Here is a 21,522-nt window from a genome sequence, read left to right as displayed (position 1 = left end):
CAATACTAAATGACCGGAAAAGCTCTTTAAAAAGGTGCTATCCCACCAATTCTCACCTATCCATTGGATATGTAGTGATTGATCGCTGAAGGTGCAACTGCCGGGACCCCCAGGGTTCACGAGAACATTGCTTCCAGAGACCCCTGGCTAAACGGAGCAGGAGTGAGCCACTGAATTGGGGAGCCATGCTTGAAAAACTGTTTATTATACTATTGCCTGGGTGAATGCAGCGTCGGTGCATGTGGACCACTTACCAAGCAAACTAGGGGGTCACAGCAGCTGAACCCTCAGCGATCACACATTTATCACCCATCTGGTAGACACACAAAAAGTATTTTTTGGTGCAAGAACCTTAAAATTGTGAGAAATTGAAGCACAAAGTATATAAATCAGTTGTATAAAACTCACCCATTTACATAATCCCGCAGAACCAGTTTGCAGCAAACCTATCATTGCACAGTTATTATCCAGTGGTCGCACGTTACAGCTGCCTCAGGTTATAACATGATCTCTATTTACAACAGTCATTCCTGAGCGATCATGATGTACCAGTAGCGGATCTGAGTCACATGTGATTGGATAGATGTCCCAGCCAATCAGCATGTACATTTTCCTGGTCACATGCCTACAGTGAGCAGCCAATTGGTGAACAACATCTCAGTAAAGGGCGGGCACTGATTGGCTGTCTAGTAGTGCCTCTTTGTCGTATTACATGTCCTTTAACACACTGGCTGAGGGTTCCTCAGTTTCACTTCCCTGTACACTGTGTAATATCCTGAAGAAGCTCCTGTGCTCACAGACAGCGATTCATCAGATTCCAGGATACAGAATTGTAGCACGTGGCAGAAGGTCTCTGCTGTGCATCTTGCCACATACCCACCGAGTATCCGCAGCAAAACCCAAGTGTATTACATTACGATTTTGTAATATTCACTGATTGGCCACTTTAGTAGAGACACTTTTTTTCTAGTTCTAATTGTTAAAGAGCCAAAAAAAAAAAAAAAAGCGCCCATTGCTCATGTGTATGGCCCTATTCCAAAGAATGGGGTTCATATTTGTGCGTCTCATAGTGCACATATCTTGCATGATTTTCTCACCGTGTGAAGCTGGCCTAAAGATGGTATTACACGAGCGTTAGCAGCAGCTGCTAGAGGTTTCCCTACAATTGCCAGGCTGCACTAGTGAGCGAAGGTGCCAGCTGCTGATAAGAGCCATTAACAAGCTGTAACGGCGCCATTTGCCAGGCAGCACCTGTGGTTACAGGTGCCACCCGGTAACTAAGAGAAAAGCGAGTGCTGGCAGCTTCTACTGGCGCTCGTGTAATAGCGCCCTAATGGCAGCTTAAAAAAATCAATATTATATATTCCTGATTAAAAATGTATAGCTGGAAAAAAAGATTAAAAAAAAACAAAACAAAAAACACACCCCATATACATACAGGAAAACCAGCCGACATGCTCAGATCTACAAGGAGCATTTACTCTCAGCCCTCCATGCCCATGCTCCGATCTACAAGGGGCGTTTACTCTCAGCCCTCCATGCCCATGCTCCGATCTACAAGGGGCGTTTACTCTCAGCCCTCCATGCCCATGCTCCGATCTACAAGGGGCGTGTACTCTCAGCCCTCCATGCCCATGCTCCGATCTACAAGGGGCGTTTACTCTCAGCCCTCCATGCCCATGCTCCGATCTACAAGGGGCGTTTACTCTCAGCCCTCCATGCCCATGCTCCGATCTACAAGGGGCGTTTACTCTCAGCCCTCCATGCCCATGCTCAGATCTACAAGGGGCGTGTACGCTCAGCCCTCCATGCCCATGCTCAGATCTACAAGGGGTGTGTACGCTCAGCCCTCCATGCCCATGCTCAGATCTACTAGGGGCGTGTACGCTCAGCCCTCCATGCCCATGCTCAGATCTACTAGGGGCGTGTACGCTCAGCCCTCCATGCCCATGCTCAGATCTACTAGGGGCGTGTACGCTCAGCCCTCCATGCCCATGCTCAGATCTACTAGGGGCGTTTCCTCTCAGCCCTCCATGCCCATGCACAGATCTACAAGGGGCGTTTCCTCTCAGCCCTCCATGCCCATGCACAGATCTACAAGGGGCGTTTCCTCTCAGCCCTCCATGCCCATGCACAGATCTACAAGGGGCGTTTCCTCTCAGCCCTCCATGCCCATGCACAGATCTACTAGGGGCGTTTCCTCTCAGCCCTCCATGCCCATGCTCAGATCTACAAGGGGCGTTTCCTCTCAGCCCTCCATGCCCATGCTCAGATCTACAAGGGGCGTTTCCTCTCAGCCCTCCATGTCCAGAATGAAAACTTGTTCACACACCGACATGCCAGAACTTTACATATATGTAACAAGGCAGAAAAGGGGTTAACAGCATAAGGAGAACACGGCGAGTAGAACAGGAATATCTTCTATATAATATATACACACACTACATCCACAGGTCTGGTCCCACCTGAGTGACCTTTCTGCATGAGCGTTCTTCAGCACTGGGCGACGAATACTGGCCGGATTAAAAATCGAGAATTCACCGACTTCCCCTGTAATTTTTGTTGCCAATAGCAACCAATCACAGTGCAGCTTTCATTTCTTACACTGCGGTGGTAAAATAAAAGCTGCGCTGTGATTGGTTGCTATTTCTTAACCCTCAGTCAGGCGCAAGTTACAAAATAGTCAATATTGTTCTCAATTTCAGCGCTCTAACAGTAATCACTGACCTCCATAGAAAAGTACAAAAAGAGAGAGAATACACGAAGAGTGATGTACAAACACATCCCGCGGCAGCAAGTGGGGTTCAGCACTTCTGTATGGCCATATTAATGCCCTTTGTAATATACATCGTGCATTAATTATGAGCCATACAGAAGTTATTCACTTACCTGCTCCATTGCTGGCGTCCCCGTCTCCATGGCTCCGTCTAATTTCGCTGTCTTCTGGCGTTTTTAGACGCGCTTGCGCTGTGTGGTCTTCTGCCTGGTGAATGGGGCCGCTCGTGCCGGAGAGCTGCTCACCGCGTCGTCATCGTAGCTCCGCCCCGTCACGTGTGCCGATTCCAGCCAATCAGGAGGCTGGAATCGGCAATGGAACGCACAGAGCCCATGGTGCACCATGGGAGAAGACCCGCGGTGCACCATGGGAGAAAACCGCTGTGCATCCCTGGGAAAGGACCGGCGGCCATCTTAGGGAGAAGATTTTTTAAAGTCCTTATTTCATCGGATCGGTGATTAGCAAGCGGTTTAAAAACCGCTTTATTTTGCTATTTTATGCCCGGGGGTGGGGGGGGGGGGGGTGGGGTGACAGGGGGAATGGGGTAATGTTAAATTTTGATGTTTGCCGCGAGACAACCCCTATAAGTAAACATTAAAATTAGGTAAAAAAAGAACTTCAACTGTTAGGCACTCTGCGCTACTAGAGAGGAGTTCAGGCGCAATGTGCCGAGAGGCCACTCAGGGCTACATCTGCCCCTTACGAAGGTGGCCAGCTAACTGACTAGGGGTGTTTCAAAAAGCAGCTAAAAAAAGGTAGGAGGGTACTAGGAGGAGTACTATGGGGGTGGGGTTCACCTACACCCCATGGAGGGGAGATGCTGAGCCTGTTAAGGGTTCAACTGCTGTGTTAAAATACAAGATGTGCTGTGATTGGTTACCATTTCTTATACGGCTGAGGTAAAATACAAGCTGCACTGTGATTGGTCGGTATTGCTTATACTGCTGAGGTAAAATACAAGCTGCGCTATGATCGGTTGCCATTTCTTGTATTGCTGAGGTAAAATGAAAGCTGCGCTGTGATTGGTTGCTATATATTATACTGCTGAGGTGAAACACAAGCTGCACTGTGATTGGTTGCTAGAGCTCAGCTTTCATTTCTTATACGGCTGAGGTAAAATACAAGCTGCGCTCTGATTGGTCGGTATTGCTTATACTGCTGAGGTAAAATACAAGCTGCGCTGTGATTGGTCGGTATTGCTTATACTGCTGAGGTAAAATACAAGCTGCGCTATGATCGGTTGCCATTTCTTGTATTGCTGAGGTAAAATGAAAGCTGCGCTGTGATTGGTTGCTATATATTATACTGCTGAGGTGAAACACAAGCTGCACTGTGATTGGTTGCTAGAGCTCAGCTTTCATTTCTTATACGGCTGAGGTAAAATACAAGCTGCGCTGTGATTGGTCGGTATTGCTTATACTGCTGAGCTAAAATACAAGCTGCGCTATGATTGGTTGCCATTTCTTGTACTGCTGAGGTAAAATGAAAGCTGCGCTGTGATTGGTTGCTATATATTATAGTGCTGAGGTGAAACAAGCTGCACTGTGATTGGTTGCTAGAGCTCAGCTTTCATTTCTTATACGGCTGAGGTAAAATACAAGCTGCGCTGTGATTGGTCAGTATTGCTTATACTGCTGAGGTAAAATACAAGCTGCGCTGTGATTGGTCAGTATTGCTTATACTGCTGAGGTAAAATACAAGCTGCGCTGTGATTGGTCAGTATTGCTTATACTGCTTAGGTAAAATACAAGCTGCGCTCTGATTGGTCGGTATTGCTTATACTGCTGAGGTAAAATACAAGCTGCGCTGTGATTGGTCGGTATTGCTTATACTGCTGAGGTAAAATACAAGCTGCGCTATGATCGGTTGCCATTTCTTGTATTGCTGAGGTAAAATGAAAGCTGCGCTGTGATTGGTTGCTATATATTATACTGCTGAGGTGAAACACAAGCTGCACTGTGATTGGTTGCTAGAGCTCAGCTTTCATTTCTTATACGGCTGAGGTAAAATACAAGCTGCGCTGTGATTGGTCAGTATTGCTTATACTGCTGAGGTAAAATACAAGCTGCGCTGTGATTGGTCAGTATTGCTTATACTGCTGAGGTAAAATACAAGCTGCGCTGTGATTGGTCAGTATTGCTTATACTGCTGAGGTAAAATACAAGCTGCGCTGTGATTGGTCAGTATTGCTTATACTGCTGAGGTAAAATACAAGCTGCGCTGTGATTGGTCAGTATTGCTTATACTGCTGAGGTAAAATACAAGCTGCGCTGTGATTGGTCAGTATTGCTTATACTGCTGAGCTAAAATACAAGCTGCGCTGTGATTGGTCAGTATTGCTTATACTGCTGAGCTAAAATACAAGCTGCGCTGTGATTGGTTGCCATTTCTTGTACTGCTGAGGTAAAATGAAAGCTGCGCTGTGATTGGTTGCTATATATTATACTGCTGAGGTGAAACAAGCTGCACTGTGATTGGTTGCTAGAGCTCAGCTTTCATTTCTTAAAAGGCTGAGGTAAAATACAAGCTGCGCTGTGATTGGTGGGTATTGCTTATACTGCTGAGGTAAAATACAAGCTGCACTGTGATTGGTTGCCATTTCTTGCACTGCTGAGCTAAAATACAAGCTGCGCTATGATCGGTTGCCATTTCTTGTACTGCTGAGGTAAAATGAAAGCTGTGCTGTGATTGGTTGCTATATATTATACTGCTGAGGTGAAACACAAGCTGCACTGTGATTGGTTGCTAGAGCTCAGCTTTCATTTCTTATACGGCTGAGGTAAAATACAAGCTGCGCTGTGATTGGTCGGTATTGCTTATACTGCTGAGGTAAAATACAAGCTGCACTGTGATTGGTTGCCATTTCTTGCACTGCTGAGGTAAAATACAAGCTGCGCTGTGATTGGTTGCCATTTCTTGCACTGCTGAGCTAAAATACAAGCTGCGCTATGATCGGTTGCCATTTCTTGTACTGCTGAGCTAAAATACAAGCTGCGCTGTGATTGGTTGCTATATATTATACTGCTGAGGTGAAACACAAGCTGCACTGTGATTGGTTGCTAGAGCTCAGCTTTCATTTCTTATAAGGCTGAGGTAAAATACAAGCTGCGCTCTGATTGGTCGGTATTGCTTATACTGCTGAGGTAAAATACAAGCTGCGCTGTGATTGGTGGGTATTGCTTATACTGCTGAGGTAAAATACAAGCTGCACTGTGATTGGTTGCCATTTCTTGCACTGCTGAGCTAAAATACAAGCTGCGCTATGATCGGTTGCCATTTCTTGTACTGCTGAGGTAAAATGAAAGCTGCGCTGTGATTGGTTGCTATATATTATACTGCTGAGGTGAAACACAAGCTGCACTGTGATTGGTTGCTAGAGCTCAGCTTTCATTTCTTATACGGCTGAGGTAAAATACAAGCTGCGCTGTGATTGGTCGGTATTGCTTATACTGCTAAGGTAAAATACAAGCTGCGCTGTGATTGGTTGCCATTTCTTGCACTGCTGAGCTAAAATACAAGCTGCGCTGTGATCGGTTGCCATTTCTTGCACTGCTGAGGTAAAATGAAAGCTGCGCTGTGATTGGTTGCTATATATTATACTGCTGAGGTGAAACAAGCTGCACTGTGATTGGTTGCTAGAGCTCAGCTTTCATTTCTTATACGGCTGAGGTAAAATACAAGCTGCGCTGTGATTGCTCGGTATTGCTTATACTGCTGAGGTAAAATACAAGCTGCGCTGTAATTGGTTGCCATTTCTTGCACTGCTGAGCTAAAATACAAGCTGCGCTGTAATTGGTTGCCATTTCTTGCACTGCTGAGCTAAAATACAAGCTGCGCTGTGATTGGTTGCCATTTCTTGTATTGCTGAGGTAAAATGAAAGCTGCGCTGTGATTGGTTGCTATATATTATACTGCTGAGGTGAAACACAAGCTGCACTGTGATTGGTTGCTAGAGCTCAGCTTTCATTTCTTATACGGCTGAGGTAAAATACAAGCTGCGCTGTGATTGCTCGGTATTGCTTATACTGCTGAGGTAAAATACAAGCTGCGCTGTGATTGGTGTGATTGGTTGCCATTTCTTGCACTGCTGAGCTAAAATACAAGCTGCGCTGTGATTGGTTGCCATTTCTTGTATTGCTGAGGTAAAATGAAAGCTGCGCTGTGATTGGTTGCTATATATTATACTGCTGAGGTGAAACACAAGCTGCACTGTGATTGGTTGCTAGAGCTCAGCTTTCATTTCTTATACGGCTGAGGTAAAATACAAGCTGCGCTGTGATTGCTCGGTATTGCTTATACTGCTGAGGTAAAATACAAGCTGCGCTGTGATTGGTGTGATTGGTTGCCATTTCTTGCACTGCTGAGCTAAAATACAAGCTGCGCTGTGATTGGTTGCCATTTCTTGTATTGCTGAGGTAAAATGAAAGCTGCGCTGTGATTGGTTGCTATATATTATACTGCTGAGGTGAAACAAGCTGCACTGTGATTGGTTGCTAGAGCTCAGCTTTCATTTCTTATACGGCTGAGGTAAAATACAAGCTGCGTAGTGATTGGTTGGTATTTCTTATACTGCTGAGGTAAAAAATACAAGCTGCGCTGGGATCGGTTGCTAAGAGCAACGCAGATTTTCTTTTGGACAGCTTCCATAAGAGTGCGGTGTGGGGCTCATTGTTGTGGCCACTTTGTCTATTCCATGACTGCCATTAATAAGAGCGCGGTGACACGCCGGGTATATCACCTACATAATACAGTATAAGGCCGGACCTGCGGCGTCCATCAGCTAGATGAGTGTCCAGCATGTAAGGGTCTGATGTGCAGTAGGGATCGCCTCCAATCCCACCACTAGCGAGACTTTCTGCTCCCCAGAAGTGCAGTGCGGACAGACCACCGCTATGAAGAGAGGAAATGTTTAGCCACATTACAAGGATTCTGTGCTGGGAGGCTGGAGGAGTCGCGGGTTAACGTGTGCGTTCCTTAAAGGGGACCCGTCAGCCATAAGCTCCAGAAAATAAGTTTAATGATGGGAAATCCAGGGAGCCCGTTTCCCCCAATTATACACACACTCCCCCGGTCTTGTGAGGTCTCCCGGCAGTCATCCCGCGCACAGCAATCCGGACTGCATTCAGAAGGCCGTGTGCATGCTCGCCCGTTCATCTCTCCGGAAGTGCCTTCTAAGAGTAGTCACGGTCACGCTGCTGCCGCGTTCGTTGGGGGGACACCGCAAGAGCGCGGGGGGGGGGGGGGGGGGCACCAGGAGAGGCTCCCCAGACTCCACACCAAACTAGAACTTACTTTCTGTTGCTTGTACTGGATGGCAGGTTCCCTTTAAGCCTGAGAATGGTGAAGCGCATGTAGATAAGATCACACATTACACAACGGACTGCGTACCTGCAGCGACCGCTGATGAACCGCTTTAGGCCTTCTGCCCACGGGCGACTGATCATTGCGTTACCCGTGACGATAATCCGACCGCGGGTAACGCAGTAAACGCTTTCCATAGCGTTTGTATTTTACCTCAGCGTTGCTATGGAAAGCGCAGTGCCGACGTCCACGAGCGGAGAATCATAGCGATTCTCTGCTCGTGGGACTCAAATCGCGTCATGCAGCGATTCTCCACGGTGAGCCTATCTGCCAGATAGGTCTCTGCAGTGAGCCCGACAGCAATCCCCCCTGCTCCGTCACGGCCGTGGACAAGGGGGCCTCATGCATCGCCGTTCGCCATCAGTCGTATCCACCATGAATTTTATCTTTTGCAGAATCTTACAGCATAGAGAGTGATTGAGGCGGCACGTCTAGAAGCCAGGCTTCCGTTTCCACAGGATGGAGTATACTCCGGCGCGGATCCCAGTAGAAGTCGCCAAAACCTGCTTTTTGGTTTGATAACCTATATTGATTACGAAATCTCCGCTACAGGTTGCAAACGCATCCGCGATTCTTCCAATGTTTACCTGAGATAGAATCCACTACGATTTAAACTGTGTAGTGGGAGCTTTGTAATCAATAAGGCCTACCTCTCAGACGCTTTTTACTGCACCAATCGCGGTATAACGTTTCCATTGTTTTCTAAGGGAGCCGCTCGATCCGGCGCTGCGATTTTCGAGCGGAGTCTGTTCTATTTTTGACATTTAGCGTGCCTTATCAATGATGAAGTATACTAAAATCCACTCTCAGATGCAGCTGAAAGTAAAAGCGGGGCACAGCGCCGCGATTAAAAATCACAGTGCTTTGCCCAACCCTTGTGTGAGGGAGGCCTAAGGCCTCCTACACGAGCGACACGGCATCACATCGCTGATCCATGCGATATCACTGTGATACCACGATTTTGTAGCACTACAGTGTTGCATGTGCTTCAAATATTAGCCCTACCCTGAAAATATGCCCTAGCTACAAAAAAAGCGGAAAAAAAAAAGTATACATCACCTTAGAAGCAATAAACTGGGTTCCACTAAAGCTTCTTCTCGGTCCCCGACACTCTTCTTCATCCCTTCTGGCCAGGGATTGAAAAATCCCTACCTCCTGGAAGCGCTGGCTGTGATTGACTGACGCTTAGCCAATCAGAGCCAGAACTCGATCAATGGCTGTGATTGGCTATGAGTCAGCCAGTCAGAGGCAGCGCTTCAAGGAGGTGGGGATTTTTCAATTCCCAGCAAGAAGAGATGAAGATGAGTAGTGCCAGGGGCTCGGGGAGAAGATGTGACCGATGCAACAGGGAGGAAGGCTCCGTAGGGAAACATGGGCTACAAAACTTCACGTATCGCGTGCACATCACCAGACCCATGAGGTTTTTGTGTTGGGATGTTGCATGCTACAAAACATTGCATGTGTGAAGGAACCCCTAGGAAAGCATGGGCTTCACATACATGCGATTTGTAGCATCGTGACTTTGTCGCCCATGTGAAGGAGGCCTAAAGGTACTCTTACCAAATGCATTTTTATCAGCGACTTCGACCTGTACTCCATCCTAAAGGCTCATTCGCCAGAGTGATATTCTAGCAGTTTTAGGTGATATGCACAAAACTAGGGCGAATATAAAATCCATTGTTTTAAACAGATTTATTGACATGAGTGATTTTTTTCCCCTCACAGCAAGAAAAAAAAGGCATCTTCCTGTTTTCAACCCGAAACGTTCTCTCTCAATGGAATATAACGCCAGTGTAGAGCAGCTGCTCGCATACAAGTGTCTTCTCCTATTGCTGTGTACTGTGTGTTTAGTATGACATGACGTAAGCATCGTCTCCTCTGATACAGCTTTACCATAGGTGCGTGTACCGACTCTACAGGAACCTGAGCCTCCAGTTGGAATTAACCCCAGATTGGTGATGGGTTCCTAGGACAGTGACTATAAAGACAGATTACAAACAATCATGATATAATCTATATAAGCAGCCTTTATGCACCTGCATTTGGAGTCCTTTTAAAACTGATCAGTTTTTAACCGAATGTGGACTGACTGCAAAACTGAAGCAGAACTGATGCATGTGTGCAAATACCTTTTATGGGGTCGAGTAGCTGATTACTGGATATACAGGTAGGTCATTGCACACCCCACAAGTTTCACTCCCAATAAAAGTTTTCAAGCCGGCATAATACACACTCCTGGCTGGTGAGTGGTGGCTGGGCTTCTCCTTCCCAGTTCTCTTCCCTCTCCGGCTCCTTCTGAGGTCACCTATTGTTTTACCTTGCAGTGTACTGATAAAACCCATCAGTTCAACACTGAAAGCAGACAGAAGCCCTTCAATCTGTCTAACTCTCCATTGACTAACGCAAAAGACAAAAACGGAAAGACACTTTAAGTTTGCCTTTTATATTTTTGGATGGGAACAATAACGCTACAAGCTGTGCTTTTGTTTCCCGTTCTGAAAAACTAAAAGTGAACTAAATGGAGTTAAACTGAAACCAAACAAAGCAAAAAAAAAAAAAAAAGCTTGTGTTTTTTTATTTTTTAAATAACGAAACACAAAGACTAAGAGACAGAAGTAGATGTGAAACCACCCGAGCAATGACCAAACCAGAAGAGTGCCCTGTGAATACATATCTGCTCCCACCAAGCAACATATATATTTGAAGCAGACGGTATGGCCTTTGAGCCCACTGATGCTCTAACATCCTGGAGAAAAAAAAGTTAAACATAAAAGCAGTCATGGGATAACACATATTCCCCCCCCAAAAAAAAAGTATATAAAAAAAACTTTGTACATCCTGACTAAAGAGAAGACAAGACGGTTGTGGCAAATACTAGTGTACCGCGCTCCCGTGTCCCAGTATAACCCAACACCCATTTTGCAGCCCTCTTAGAACGTCCAACATAGATACCAGAAGTTTAGCACCCTAAACACGGATACGATGGCGAGAAGCGAACCATGCAGATCAGTCATTAAATGAAAACCTGATGCAAACAAAGGCTGGACAAATATCTGAGCATGGGGTTGGATCCGATGACCCTGGAGGTCCCTTCCAACTCTACCAGTCTATGAGATTTCCGCCACAACTGGGTGAATCGGTGGAGGACATTCTTGTGCATTTGTAGAAGAGAACGAAAAATAGGAATGTCTACATACTCCTTTTGATTTAAAATCCCCAAACTGATGCCCTCCTGAAACGGGTCCTAACTCCGCATGAACACGTGCAGTAAGGTATGAGGCAATCTTCTGGTATGGATAGCTTCCTTCTAATAGTTGATGACTTAAGGGAATATATAATGCAGTGTCCAACAAAACTACCTATATGTTAAGTGGTCTTTCATATACTCCCCAGCTGTATCAGGATGAGACATGGCATATGATCCTCAGTGAAGGATATAGGTTCTCCGCCAGATGAACACCTACTCTAGCCTCCATTATTGCTATGGTGTCTTCTACTACAGCATGGTACATGGCCCCATCAGCCTGATCTCAACCAGGGTTCGAGCTGTAAACTTGGGTACGATTGATGTACAACAGCATTGTATAAAGCAGTTCATCAATGGCAGCTCCAGGTATGTAGTCTGTTGTGTAGAATGTGAATGTATCCACATAGGCTTCAAGCACACGTGTGCGAACACATCCGTCACTCCTCCAACCATCAAGTACAGAATCCTTGGAGGGTTGTGCTGTCTGTGACCCCTGTCGATAAGTTGTAAACTAGGCCTTTGTGCTCACGCACGGAGCCTTTTTATGCAGGAAGCAGATAGCTCCATTCTCACTGCAGTGGCCAGGATTAGTATTGCATGCCACGTTTCCACTCACTTCAGTCTGGCCACTGCACTGAACAGAGCTGTCCGATTACTACAGAAATCTGCTCAGCGCATGAACGCAAAGGCTGATCAGCGATATACTTTTGATGGCTCATCCCAAGGACAGGTCATTAATAGTTTACAACTGGACAATCGCTTTAACACACAAGAGCTTTTGAATTTACATGCCGAACAATACGTTTCCAATGTTTAAACCAATTCCTGCGAAATTGGCGCACTGACAGTGTGACTCTTCAACGACTGTGTGCCCACTCACTTTCCCATTCATCCCTAAGGGGAGGAACATGCAGAGCAGTCTGAGAAGTGTCACATTGTATGCATGTGCCAACCTCACGGGTACACAGCGCAAGAATCAGGCACCAGTGAGTAGGAAACACAGTTGCCCGGACTCCGTTCCCTGACCTGTGAGCCCTATAATGAGAACAATGGGCGATACGATGTGTTCTGAGGGAACGGCCAAAGATGGGACATGCCATGATACTGGGTTCACATTTAGGTGTCTTGCAACACACAAATCTTGCGAGATTTTCTCGGCCACGTGAAGCAGCCTAATTTGCTAAAGATTTGTGTTACAGAATCTGCGTGTCTGCATTCTCCCTGCGCAAAAGCACAGAGAGAAATGTCCATCTACAGAAACCAGCAAGGAGGAAACATAGCAGCTCAACAGCTACATAAATCTCCAAGGAAGTTCTCAGAAATGGACAGTCAGAATAAATGAACAGGGACACTTCTCTAAACTTCCTCTGAGTAACCACATTAGAGATCAGTCCGTCCGTCACCAGCTGGTAGCAGAATGTAATGTTATTCCAGGTTATCCAGCAACTGGAGGCACAGATTTCAGGTTTCACTTCTGTACAGAAACATGAGCTGTTCCATATCTGTAAGTTACAAAACCATGTGATGTCCAAACAACTGTAACCCAACCACAGCAAGTACAGGATTATGTATGATGCTGATCAAGAGTAACCAATCACCTACTAGTAAAGTATCCCATAGTGGAACAACAACATCCTACAACTGTGGAACCTGTAAGTGCTGTGCTTTGTACAGCCCCTATATACTACCCCTGGGTGCGCTGTATTATTGTATCTTGTCACCACCAGGAAGCTAGGGGTTTGACAGGGCTTGGATGGAGAAACGTCCCTGTCACACCCCTAGCTCCTGATTGGTGACTTTTCAAAGGTCCTTGAAGGTCCTAGCTGCAGCATCTGTACTGCTTTTCGCCGGCCCAGGAGGGTTAGGGTAAGGGGTTAGTGTTGTTATTAGGTGTAAATTCAGAAGCCTTTACATCTAATAATCTAAGGCTAAAAGTAAAACAAAACCCTTACCCTAACCCTCCTGGGCAGGCAAAACAGCGCTCCGTTCACTTCTCCACCAGTGCATGAGTGGCGGCCACCATCGCTCAGCAGCGCTAACATGGACCGCCAGCCTTGTCTGCAGGATTGTCCCACCACTGCATCAAGCAGGCCATGGGCGGTCAGCAGCGCTGAAATGTGCACACCCTTCTACAGCAGTGCATGAGGCGCCGCACTGCCGCTAGGCAGAGCTCACATGGACCGCCTACTCTGTCCGCAGCCTTCACCCAGCCTCCCCCACCAGCGTCAGATGGGCCAGTGGCGCCATGCACCGCTCCCATCTGCCCACCGCTGTGTCGCTGCCCTGCCTTTTCCACCACAGCATCAGGAGACGGACGTCCGACAGCGGCTCAGGAGGTCTCACACTACTGCTGCCGGGGACCCTCACAGTGCGGCCGGTAAAGGGGACCGCAGGTGCCACACTACTGGGCCAGGGGACATAAACAGCAGGGCTGCTAAGGGGACATTGTAAGGGGAGATTGCCACCCACAGTGAAAGCAGCTGTGCTGGCAGAGCGGCAGTGCAGATGACATCGGAACATCACAACAGGACACCGCAGTAGTGAGTGCCAGGACCTGTGAGCCTGAGGAATGGGGCAGCCAATCATGAACACGGGGCGTCACTGGTCTGTCAAGCCTCCACAATCTTGTCTCCACCACTACCTCCTGATGGTGACAAGATACAATACTACCCACGGCCCCTATACACTACCCCTGGGTGCGCAGATCATGGATGATGCTGATTAAAAGAATCCCATAGTGGAGTACAGGAAAATCATACAATTTTGTGACCTGTGAGTGTTGAATTCTGTGCATCCCCTATACACTACCCCTAGGCACGCAACATGCCCCCACTCACTCATTCATATGTATATGTACGTACACACACACACACACACACACACACACACAGCTCCTATGTACACTACATATCATGTTTTCCCAAAATTAAGACCTACCCCCAATTCCTGGGATAGAAAAGATGGGGGGGGGGGGGCTTAAAATATAAGTCCTACCGAGTAGATAAGCCCTAGCTACACTGCCTGAAAAAAAAAAAACAATACTCACCTAGCAGACGCCGTCTGGGTCTCTCCCGCAGCTCTCAGGCGTTCCTGCAGGCTTCCATGCAGTGGTCAGCGTCGAGAGAAAACCTCTTGCTGGTAACGGGGTTTGAAAACCCCACCTCCAGCAAGACATTGCTCTGATTGGTTCTCGAACGCCACGGCTCAGCCAATCACAGCCAATAGCTGTGCGGCACCCCTACACTATATACTACACCTGGGTGCTGAACGGCGCATGCAAAATATATATAACACACACACTATACCTGGGTGTATTTTGCAGCCCCTATTCACTAATGTATATTAGTGTATAGGCACCGCACAGTGCACTCAGGTATAGTGTATAGGCACCGCACAGTGCACTCAGGTATAGTGTATAGGAACCGCACAGCACCCATTTATAGTGTATATAGGGGCCACACAGTGCACCCAGGTATAGTGTGTATATAGGGGGCCACACAGTGCACCCAGGTATAGTGTGTATATAGGGGGCCACACAGTGCACCCAGGTATAGTGTGTATATAGGGGGCCACACAGTGCACCCAGGTATAGTGTGTATATATAGTGTATAGGAACCGCACAGCGCCCAGGTATAGTGCATATAGGTGCCACATTGTGGTCCTGTATACACACACTACACCTGGGTGCACTATGTGGCACCTATATGCACTATACCTGGGCGCTGTGCGGTTCCTATACACTATATATACACACTATACCTGGGCGCACTGTGTGGCCCCCTATATACACACTATACCTGGGTGCACTGTGTGGCCCCCTATATACACACTATACCTGGGTGCACTGTGTGGCCCCTATATACACTATAAATGGGTGCTGTGCGGTTCCTATACACTATACCTGAGTGCACTGTGCGGTGCCTATACACTAATATACATTAGTGAATAGGGGCTGCAAAATACACCCAGGTATAGTGTGTGTTATATATATTTTGCATGCGCCGTTCAGCACCCAGGTGTAGTGTGTGTATACAGGACCACACAGTACAAAAAAAACAACGTCTCATACACACACACGGTACACACCTGGGTGCGCTGTCCGGCCCCTATACACACGGTACACCTGGGCGCCGTTCGGCCCCTATACACACGGTACACCTGGGTGCGCTGTCCGGCCCCTATACACCACACACACGGTACACACCTGGGTGCGCTGTCCGGCCCCTATACACACAGTACACCTGGGCGCCGTTCGGCCCCCTATACACACTATCCACAGTACACCTGGGCGCCGTTCGGCCCCCTATCCACAGTACACCTGGGCGCCGTTCGGCCCCCTATCCACAGTACACCTGGGCGCCGTTCGGCCCCCTATCCACAGTACACCTGGGCGCCGTTCGGCCCCCTATCCACAGTACACCTGGGCGCCGTTCGGCCCCCTATCCACAGTACACCTGGGCGCCGTTCGGCCCCCTATCCACAGTACACCTGGGCGCCGTTCGGCCCCCTATCCACAGTACACCTGGGCGCCGTTCGGCCCCCTATCCACAGTACACCTGGGCGCCGTTCGGCCCCCTATCCACAGTACACCTGGGCGCCGTTCGGCCCCCTATCCACAGTACACCTGGGCGCCGTTCGGCCCCCTATCCACAGTACACCTGGGCGCCGTTCGGCCCCCTATCCACAGTACACCTGGGCGCCGTTCGGCCCCCTATCCATAGTACACCTGGGCGCCGTTCGGCCCCCTATACACACTATCCACAGTACACCTGGGCGCCGTTCGGCCCCCTATACACACTATCCACAGTACACCTGGGTGCGGCCCCTATGCACACGGTACACCTGGGTGCGCTGTCCGGCCCCTATGCACACGGTACACCTGGGTGCGCTGTCCGGCCCCTATGCACACGGTACACCTGGGTGCGCTGTCCGGCCCTTATGCACACGGTACACCTGGGTGCGCTGTCCGGCCCCTATGCACACGGTACACCTGGGTGCGCTGTCCGGCCCCTATGCACACGGTACACCTGGGTGCGCTGTCCGGCCCCTATGCACACGGTACACCTGGGTGCGCTGTCCGGCCCCTATGCACACGGTACACCTGGGTGCGCTGTCCGGCCCCTATGCACACGGTACACCTGGGTGCGCTGTCCGGCCCCTATGCACACGGTACACCTGGGTGCGCTGTCCGGCCCCTATGCACACGGTACACCTGGGTGCGCTGTCCGGCCCCTATGCACACGGTACACCTGGGTGCGCTGTCCGGCCCCTATGCACACGGTACACCTGGGTGCGCTGTCCGGCCCCTATGCACACGGTACACCTGGGTGCGCTGTCCGGCCCCTATGCACACGGTACACCTGGGTGCGCTGTCCGGCCCCTATGCACACGGTACACCTGGGTGCGCTGTCCGGCCCCTATGCACACGGTACACCTGGGTGCCCTGTCCGGCCCCTATGCACACGGTACACCTGGGTGCCCTGTCCGGCCCCTATACACACGGTACACCTGGGTGCGCTGTCCGGCCCCTATACACACGGTACACCTGGGTGCGCTGTCCGGCCCCTATACACACGGTACACCTGGGTGCGCTGTCCGGCCCCTATACACACGGTACACCTGGGTGCGCTGTCCGGCCCCTATACACACGGTACACCTGGGTGCGCTGTCCGGCCCCTATACACACGGTACACCTGGGTGCGCTGTCCGGCCCCTATACACACGGTACACCTGGGTGCGCTGTCCGGCCCCTATACACACGGTACACCTGGGTGCGCTGTCCGGCCCCTATACACACGGTACACCTGGGTGCGCTGTCCGGCCCCTATACACACGGTACACCTGGGTGCGCTGTCCGGCCCCTATACACACTGTACACCTGGGTGCGCTGTCCGGCCCCTATACACACTGTACACCTGGGTGCGCTGTCCGGCCCCTATACACACGGTACACCTGGGTGCGCTGTCCGGCCCCTATACACACGGTACACCTGGGTGCGCTGTCCGGCCCCTATACACACGGTACACCTGGGTGCGCTGTCCGGCCCCTATACACACGGTACACCTGGGTGCGCTGTCCGGCCCCTATACACACGGTACACCTGGGTGCGCTGTCCGGCCCCTATACACACGGTACACCTGGGTGCGCTGTCCGGCCCCTATACACACGGTACACCTGGGTGCGCTGTCCGGCCCCTATACACACGGTACACCTGGGTGCGCTGTTCGGCCCCTATACACTATACACACGGTACACCTGGGTGCGCTGTTCGGCCCCTATACACTATACACACGGTACACCTGGGTGCGCTGTTCGGCCCCTATACACTATACACACGGTACACCTGGGTGCGCTGTTCGGCCCCTATACACTATACACAGTACACCTGGGTGCGCTGTTCGGCCCCTATACACTATACACAGTACACCTGGGTGCGCTGTTCGGCCCCTATACACTATACACAGTACACCTGGGTGCGCTGTTCGGCCCCTATACACTATACACAGTACACCTGGGTGCGCTGTTCGGCCCCTATACACTATACACAGTACACCTGGGTGCGCTGTTCGGCCCCTATACACAGTACACCTGGGTGCGCTGTTCGGCCCCTATACACTATACACAGAACACCTGGGTGCGCTGTTTGGCCACTATACACACTATATACAGTACACCTGGGTGCTGTTCAGCACCCAGGTGTACTGTATATAGTGTGTATGGAGGGCCTAACAGCACCCAGGTGTACTGTTTATAGTGTATGGGGGGGGGCTGAACGGCACCCAGGTGTACTGTTTATAGTGTATGGGGGGGGCTGAACTGCACCCAGGTGTACTGTTTATAGTGTATGGGGGGCCGAACGGCACCCAGGTGTACTGTTTATAGTGTATGGGGGGGCCGAACGGCACCCAGGTGTACTGTTTATAGTGTATGGGGGGCCGAACGGCACCCAGGTGTACTGTTTATAGTGTATAGGGGGGCCGAACGGCACCCAGGTGTACTGTATATAGTGTATAGGGGGCCGAACGGCACCCAGGTGTACTGTGTATAGGGGGCCGAACGGCACCCAGGTGTACTGTATATAGTGTATAGGGGGCCGAACGGCACCCAGGTGTACTGTATATAGTGTATAGGGGGCCGAACGGCACCCAGGTGTACTGTATATAGTGTATAGGGGGCCGAACGGCACCCAGGTGTACTGTATATAGTGTATAGGGGGCCGAACGGCACCCAGGTGTACTGTATATAGTGTATAGGGGGCCGAACGGCACCCAGGTGTACTGTATATAGTGTATAGGGGGCCGAACGGCACCCAGGTGTACTGTATATAGTGTATAGGGGGCCGAACGGCACCCAGGTGTACTGTATATAGGGGGCCGAACGGCACCCAGGTGTACTGTATATAGTGTATAGGGGGCCGAACGGCACCCAGGTGTACTGTATATAGTGTATAGGGGGCCGAACGGCACCCAGGTGTACTGTATATACACTATATAGAGTACACCTGGGTGCTGTTCAGCCCCCTATACACTATATACAGTACGCCTGCGTGCCGTTCAGCCCCCCCATACACTATATACAGTACACCTGGGTTTTGTGCAGCCCCTATATACTACACCTGGGTAGTAAGTTGACACCACCGCACAGTAGTACTGACATCAGCCCGCAGCCATCAGGCAGGGGACGGCAGCACCGCCCGCAGCAGCCCGTCACCCTACCACTAGATGCGGCCGCGGACACAGGGAGCTCCCCCCAGCCTGGAAGAAGTGCCGGCAGTCAGACATCCCATATGGACGAGCGCCGTCACCGGGCGGACAACACGTACTCACCCGGCTGTACCAGACGCTGAGCTGAGTGTGGGACAACACCGCTAGGAAGAGGCGCTGCGGGTCCGGCTGGATGTGGAAGGGCTGCTCCGCACTCTTCAGGGGGCACAGCAGCCTCTTGGGCCAGCCGCTCAGGAAATACATGACGCCTGTCAGTGGACGGCCCGGCGCACAGGGGCGACCATCACCTACAGCTCCCCCGCCGGAACATCCCGGCTAACAGCTACTCCGTGGCTACCGGAAGCGACGAACACCCGTCCGCATATTAGTAGTTTACACTGCAGTTATTCCTGTTGCCGATTCCAGCCAATGAGGTGGCTGGAATCGGCACCATGTGACCTCCCATTGTGCACGAGCAGTACAGTTCAGCTGCCGTGCACGATGAGAGCTGTGCCCGCGCCTCACGTGACCGGTGACGTCACCGATACTTGAATTTGCCCGCGAATTCCGAGCCTACAGAGGAAGCTGATGGTTGGAGCCTTTTATACTACTTTCAACGTGGGAGAGGAAGATTTCTGCGCTGTGTGGTGAGTACCTACCTGAGATTAATGCGCTGTGTGGTGAGTACCTACCTGAGATTAATGTGCTGTGTGGTGAGTACCTACCTGAGATTAATGCGCTGTGTGCTGCTACGTGTGGTGAGTACCTACCTGAGATTAATGCGCTGTGTGGTGAGTACCTACCTGAGATTAATGCGCTGTGTGGTGAGTACCTACTTGAGATTAATGCGCCGTGTGGTGAGTACCTACCTGAGATTAATGCGCTGTGTGTGCTGAGTACCTACCTGAGATTAATGCGCCGTGTGCTGAGTACCTACCTGAGATTAATGCGCCGTGTGCTGAGTACCTACCTGAGATTAATGCGCCGTGTGCTGAGTACCTACCTGAGATTAATGCGCCGTGTGCTGAGTACCTACCTGAGATTAATGCGCCGTGTGCTGAGTACCTACCTGAGATTAATGCGCCGTGTGGTGAGTACCTACCTGAGATTAATGCGCCGTGTGGTGAGTACCTACCTGAGATTAATGCGCTGTGTGTGCTGAGTACCTACCTGAGATTAATGCGCCGTGTGGTGAGTACCTACCTGAGATTAATGCGTCGTGTGCTGAGTACCTACCTGAGATTAATTCGCTGTGCGCTACGTCTGGTGAGTACGTCACCTGAAATTTGCGCGACGCCACCTGACGCAACCTGTCTTTTTTTGCAGATTTGTGCGCTACGTGTGTAGACGCGGCCACCCGAGATTTGTGCGCTTTTTTTTGCAAACTTACGTGTGGAGATGATCCTGACGTTTGGACGCGTTTTGAGAAGAATTTCGCTTCGCTTGCACACAAGCTGACATAACTCGTCGAGGTAAGCTGCTGCATCTGCTAAAATTTTCATTGCGTGCATCTGCTCATACGTGCTTATTTTGCGCATATTTGCAGGTTTTCGCTTACGTGTGTGTACGCACGTGTGTGTGTGTGTGTACACGTGTGTGTACGCACGTGTGTGTGTGTACGTGTGTGTACGCACGTGTGTGTGTGTGTACGTGTGTGTGTACGTGTGTGTACGCACGTGTGTGTGTGTGTGTACGTGTGTGTACACGTACGTGTGTGTACGCACGTGTGTGTGTGTGTGTGTGTACGTGTGTGTACACGCACGTGTGTGTACACGCACGTGTGTGTGTGTGTACGTGTGTGTGTACGTGTGTGTACACGCACACGTGTGTGTGTGTGTACACGTGTGTGTACGCACGTGTGTACGTGTGTGTACACGCACGTGTGTGTGTGTGTGTACGTGTGTGCACACGTGTGTGTGTGTGTACGTGTGTGTACGCACGTGTGTACGTGTGTGTACACGCACGTGTGTGTGTGTGTACGTGTGTGTATACGCGTGTGTACACGCACACGTGTGTGTGTGTGTGTGTACGTGTCTGTACACGCACACGTGTGTGTGTGTGTGTGTACGTGTGTGCACACGTGTGTGTGTGTGTGTGTGTACGTGTGTGCACACGTGTGTGTGTGTGTGTACGTGTGTGCACACGTGTGTGTGTGTGTGTGTACGTGTGTGTACACGCACACGTGTGTGTGTGCACACGTGTGTGTGTGTGCACACGTGTGTGTGTGTGTGTGTACGTGTGTGTACACGCACACGTGTGTGTGTACGTGTGTGTACACGCACACGTGTGTGTGTACACGCACACGTGTGTGTGTACGTGTGTGTACACGCACACGTGTGTGTGTACGTGTGTACACGCACACGTGTGTGTGTGTGTGTACGTGTGTACACGCACACGTGTGTGTGTGTGTGTGTGTGTGTACGTGTGTGTACACG

The 21,522-nt window shown here is 50.1% G+C and overlaps 1 protein-coding gene and 1 long non-coding RNA gene across 4 annotated transcripts in view; one reads left to right on the top strand and one right to left on the bottom strand.

Moving 5' to 3' along the window:
• RIC1 (RIC1 homolog, RAB6A GEF complex partner 1) overlaps window positions 1-19,461 on the bottom strand; it is a 104,385-nt gene extending 84,924 nt beyond the window's left edge. For all 3 annotated transcript variants that reach the window (XM_066604246.1, XM_066604248.1, XM_066604247.1), the window contains exon 1: window positions 19,211-19,461. In XM_066604246.1, coding sequence (XP_066460343.1) covers window positions 19,211-19,351 — 141 coding nt within the window. In that variant the 5' untranslated portion in view covers window positions 19,352-19,461. The remainder of the gene's footprint in view (window positions 1-19,210) is intronic.
• Window positions 19,462-19,512: 51 nt separating this feature from the next.
• Window positions 19,513-21,522, top strand: part of LOC136627063 (uncharacterized) — a 5,474-nt gene continuing 3,464 nt past the window's right edge. Inside the window, exons 1-2 of the long non-coding RNA XR_010792744.1 lie at window positions 19,513-19,734; window positions 20,414-20,559. This is a non-coding gene — a long non-coding RNA (uncharacterized lncRNA). The remainder of the gene's footprint in view (window positions 19,735-20,413; window positions 20,560-21,522) is intronic.

Source organism: Eleutherodactylus coqui, chromosome 5 (assembly GCF_035609145.1).
Source record: "Eleutherodactylus coqui strain aEleCoq1 chromosome 5, aEleCoq1.hap1, whole genome shotgun sequence".
Taxonomy (NCBI): Eukaryota; Metazoa; Chordata; class Amphibia; order Anura; family Eleutherodactylidae; genus Eleutherodactylus; species Eleutherodactylus coqui.
This window is presented reverse-complemented; position numbering and strand designations above follow the sequence as displayed.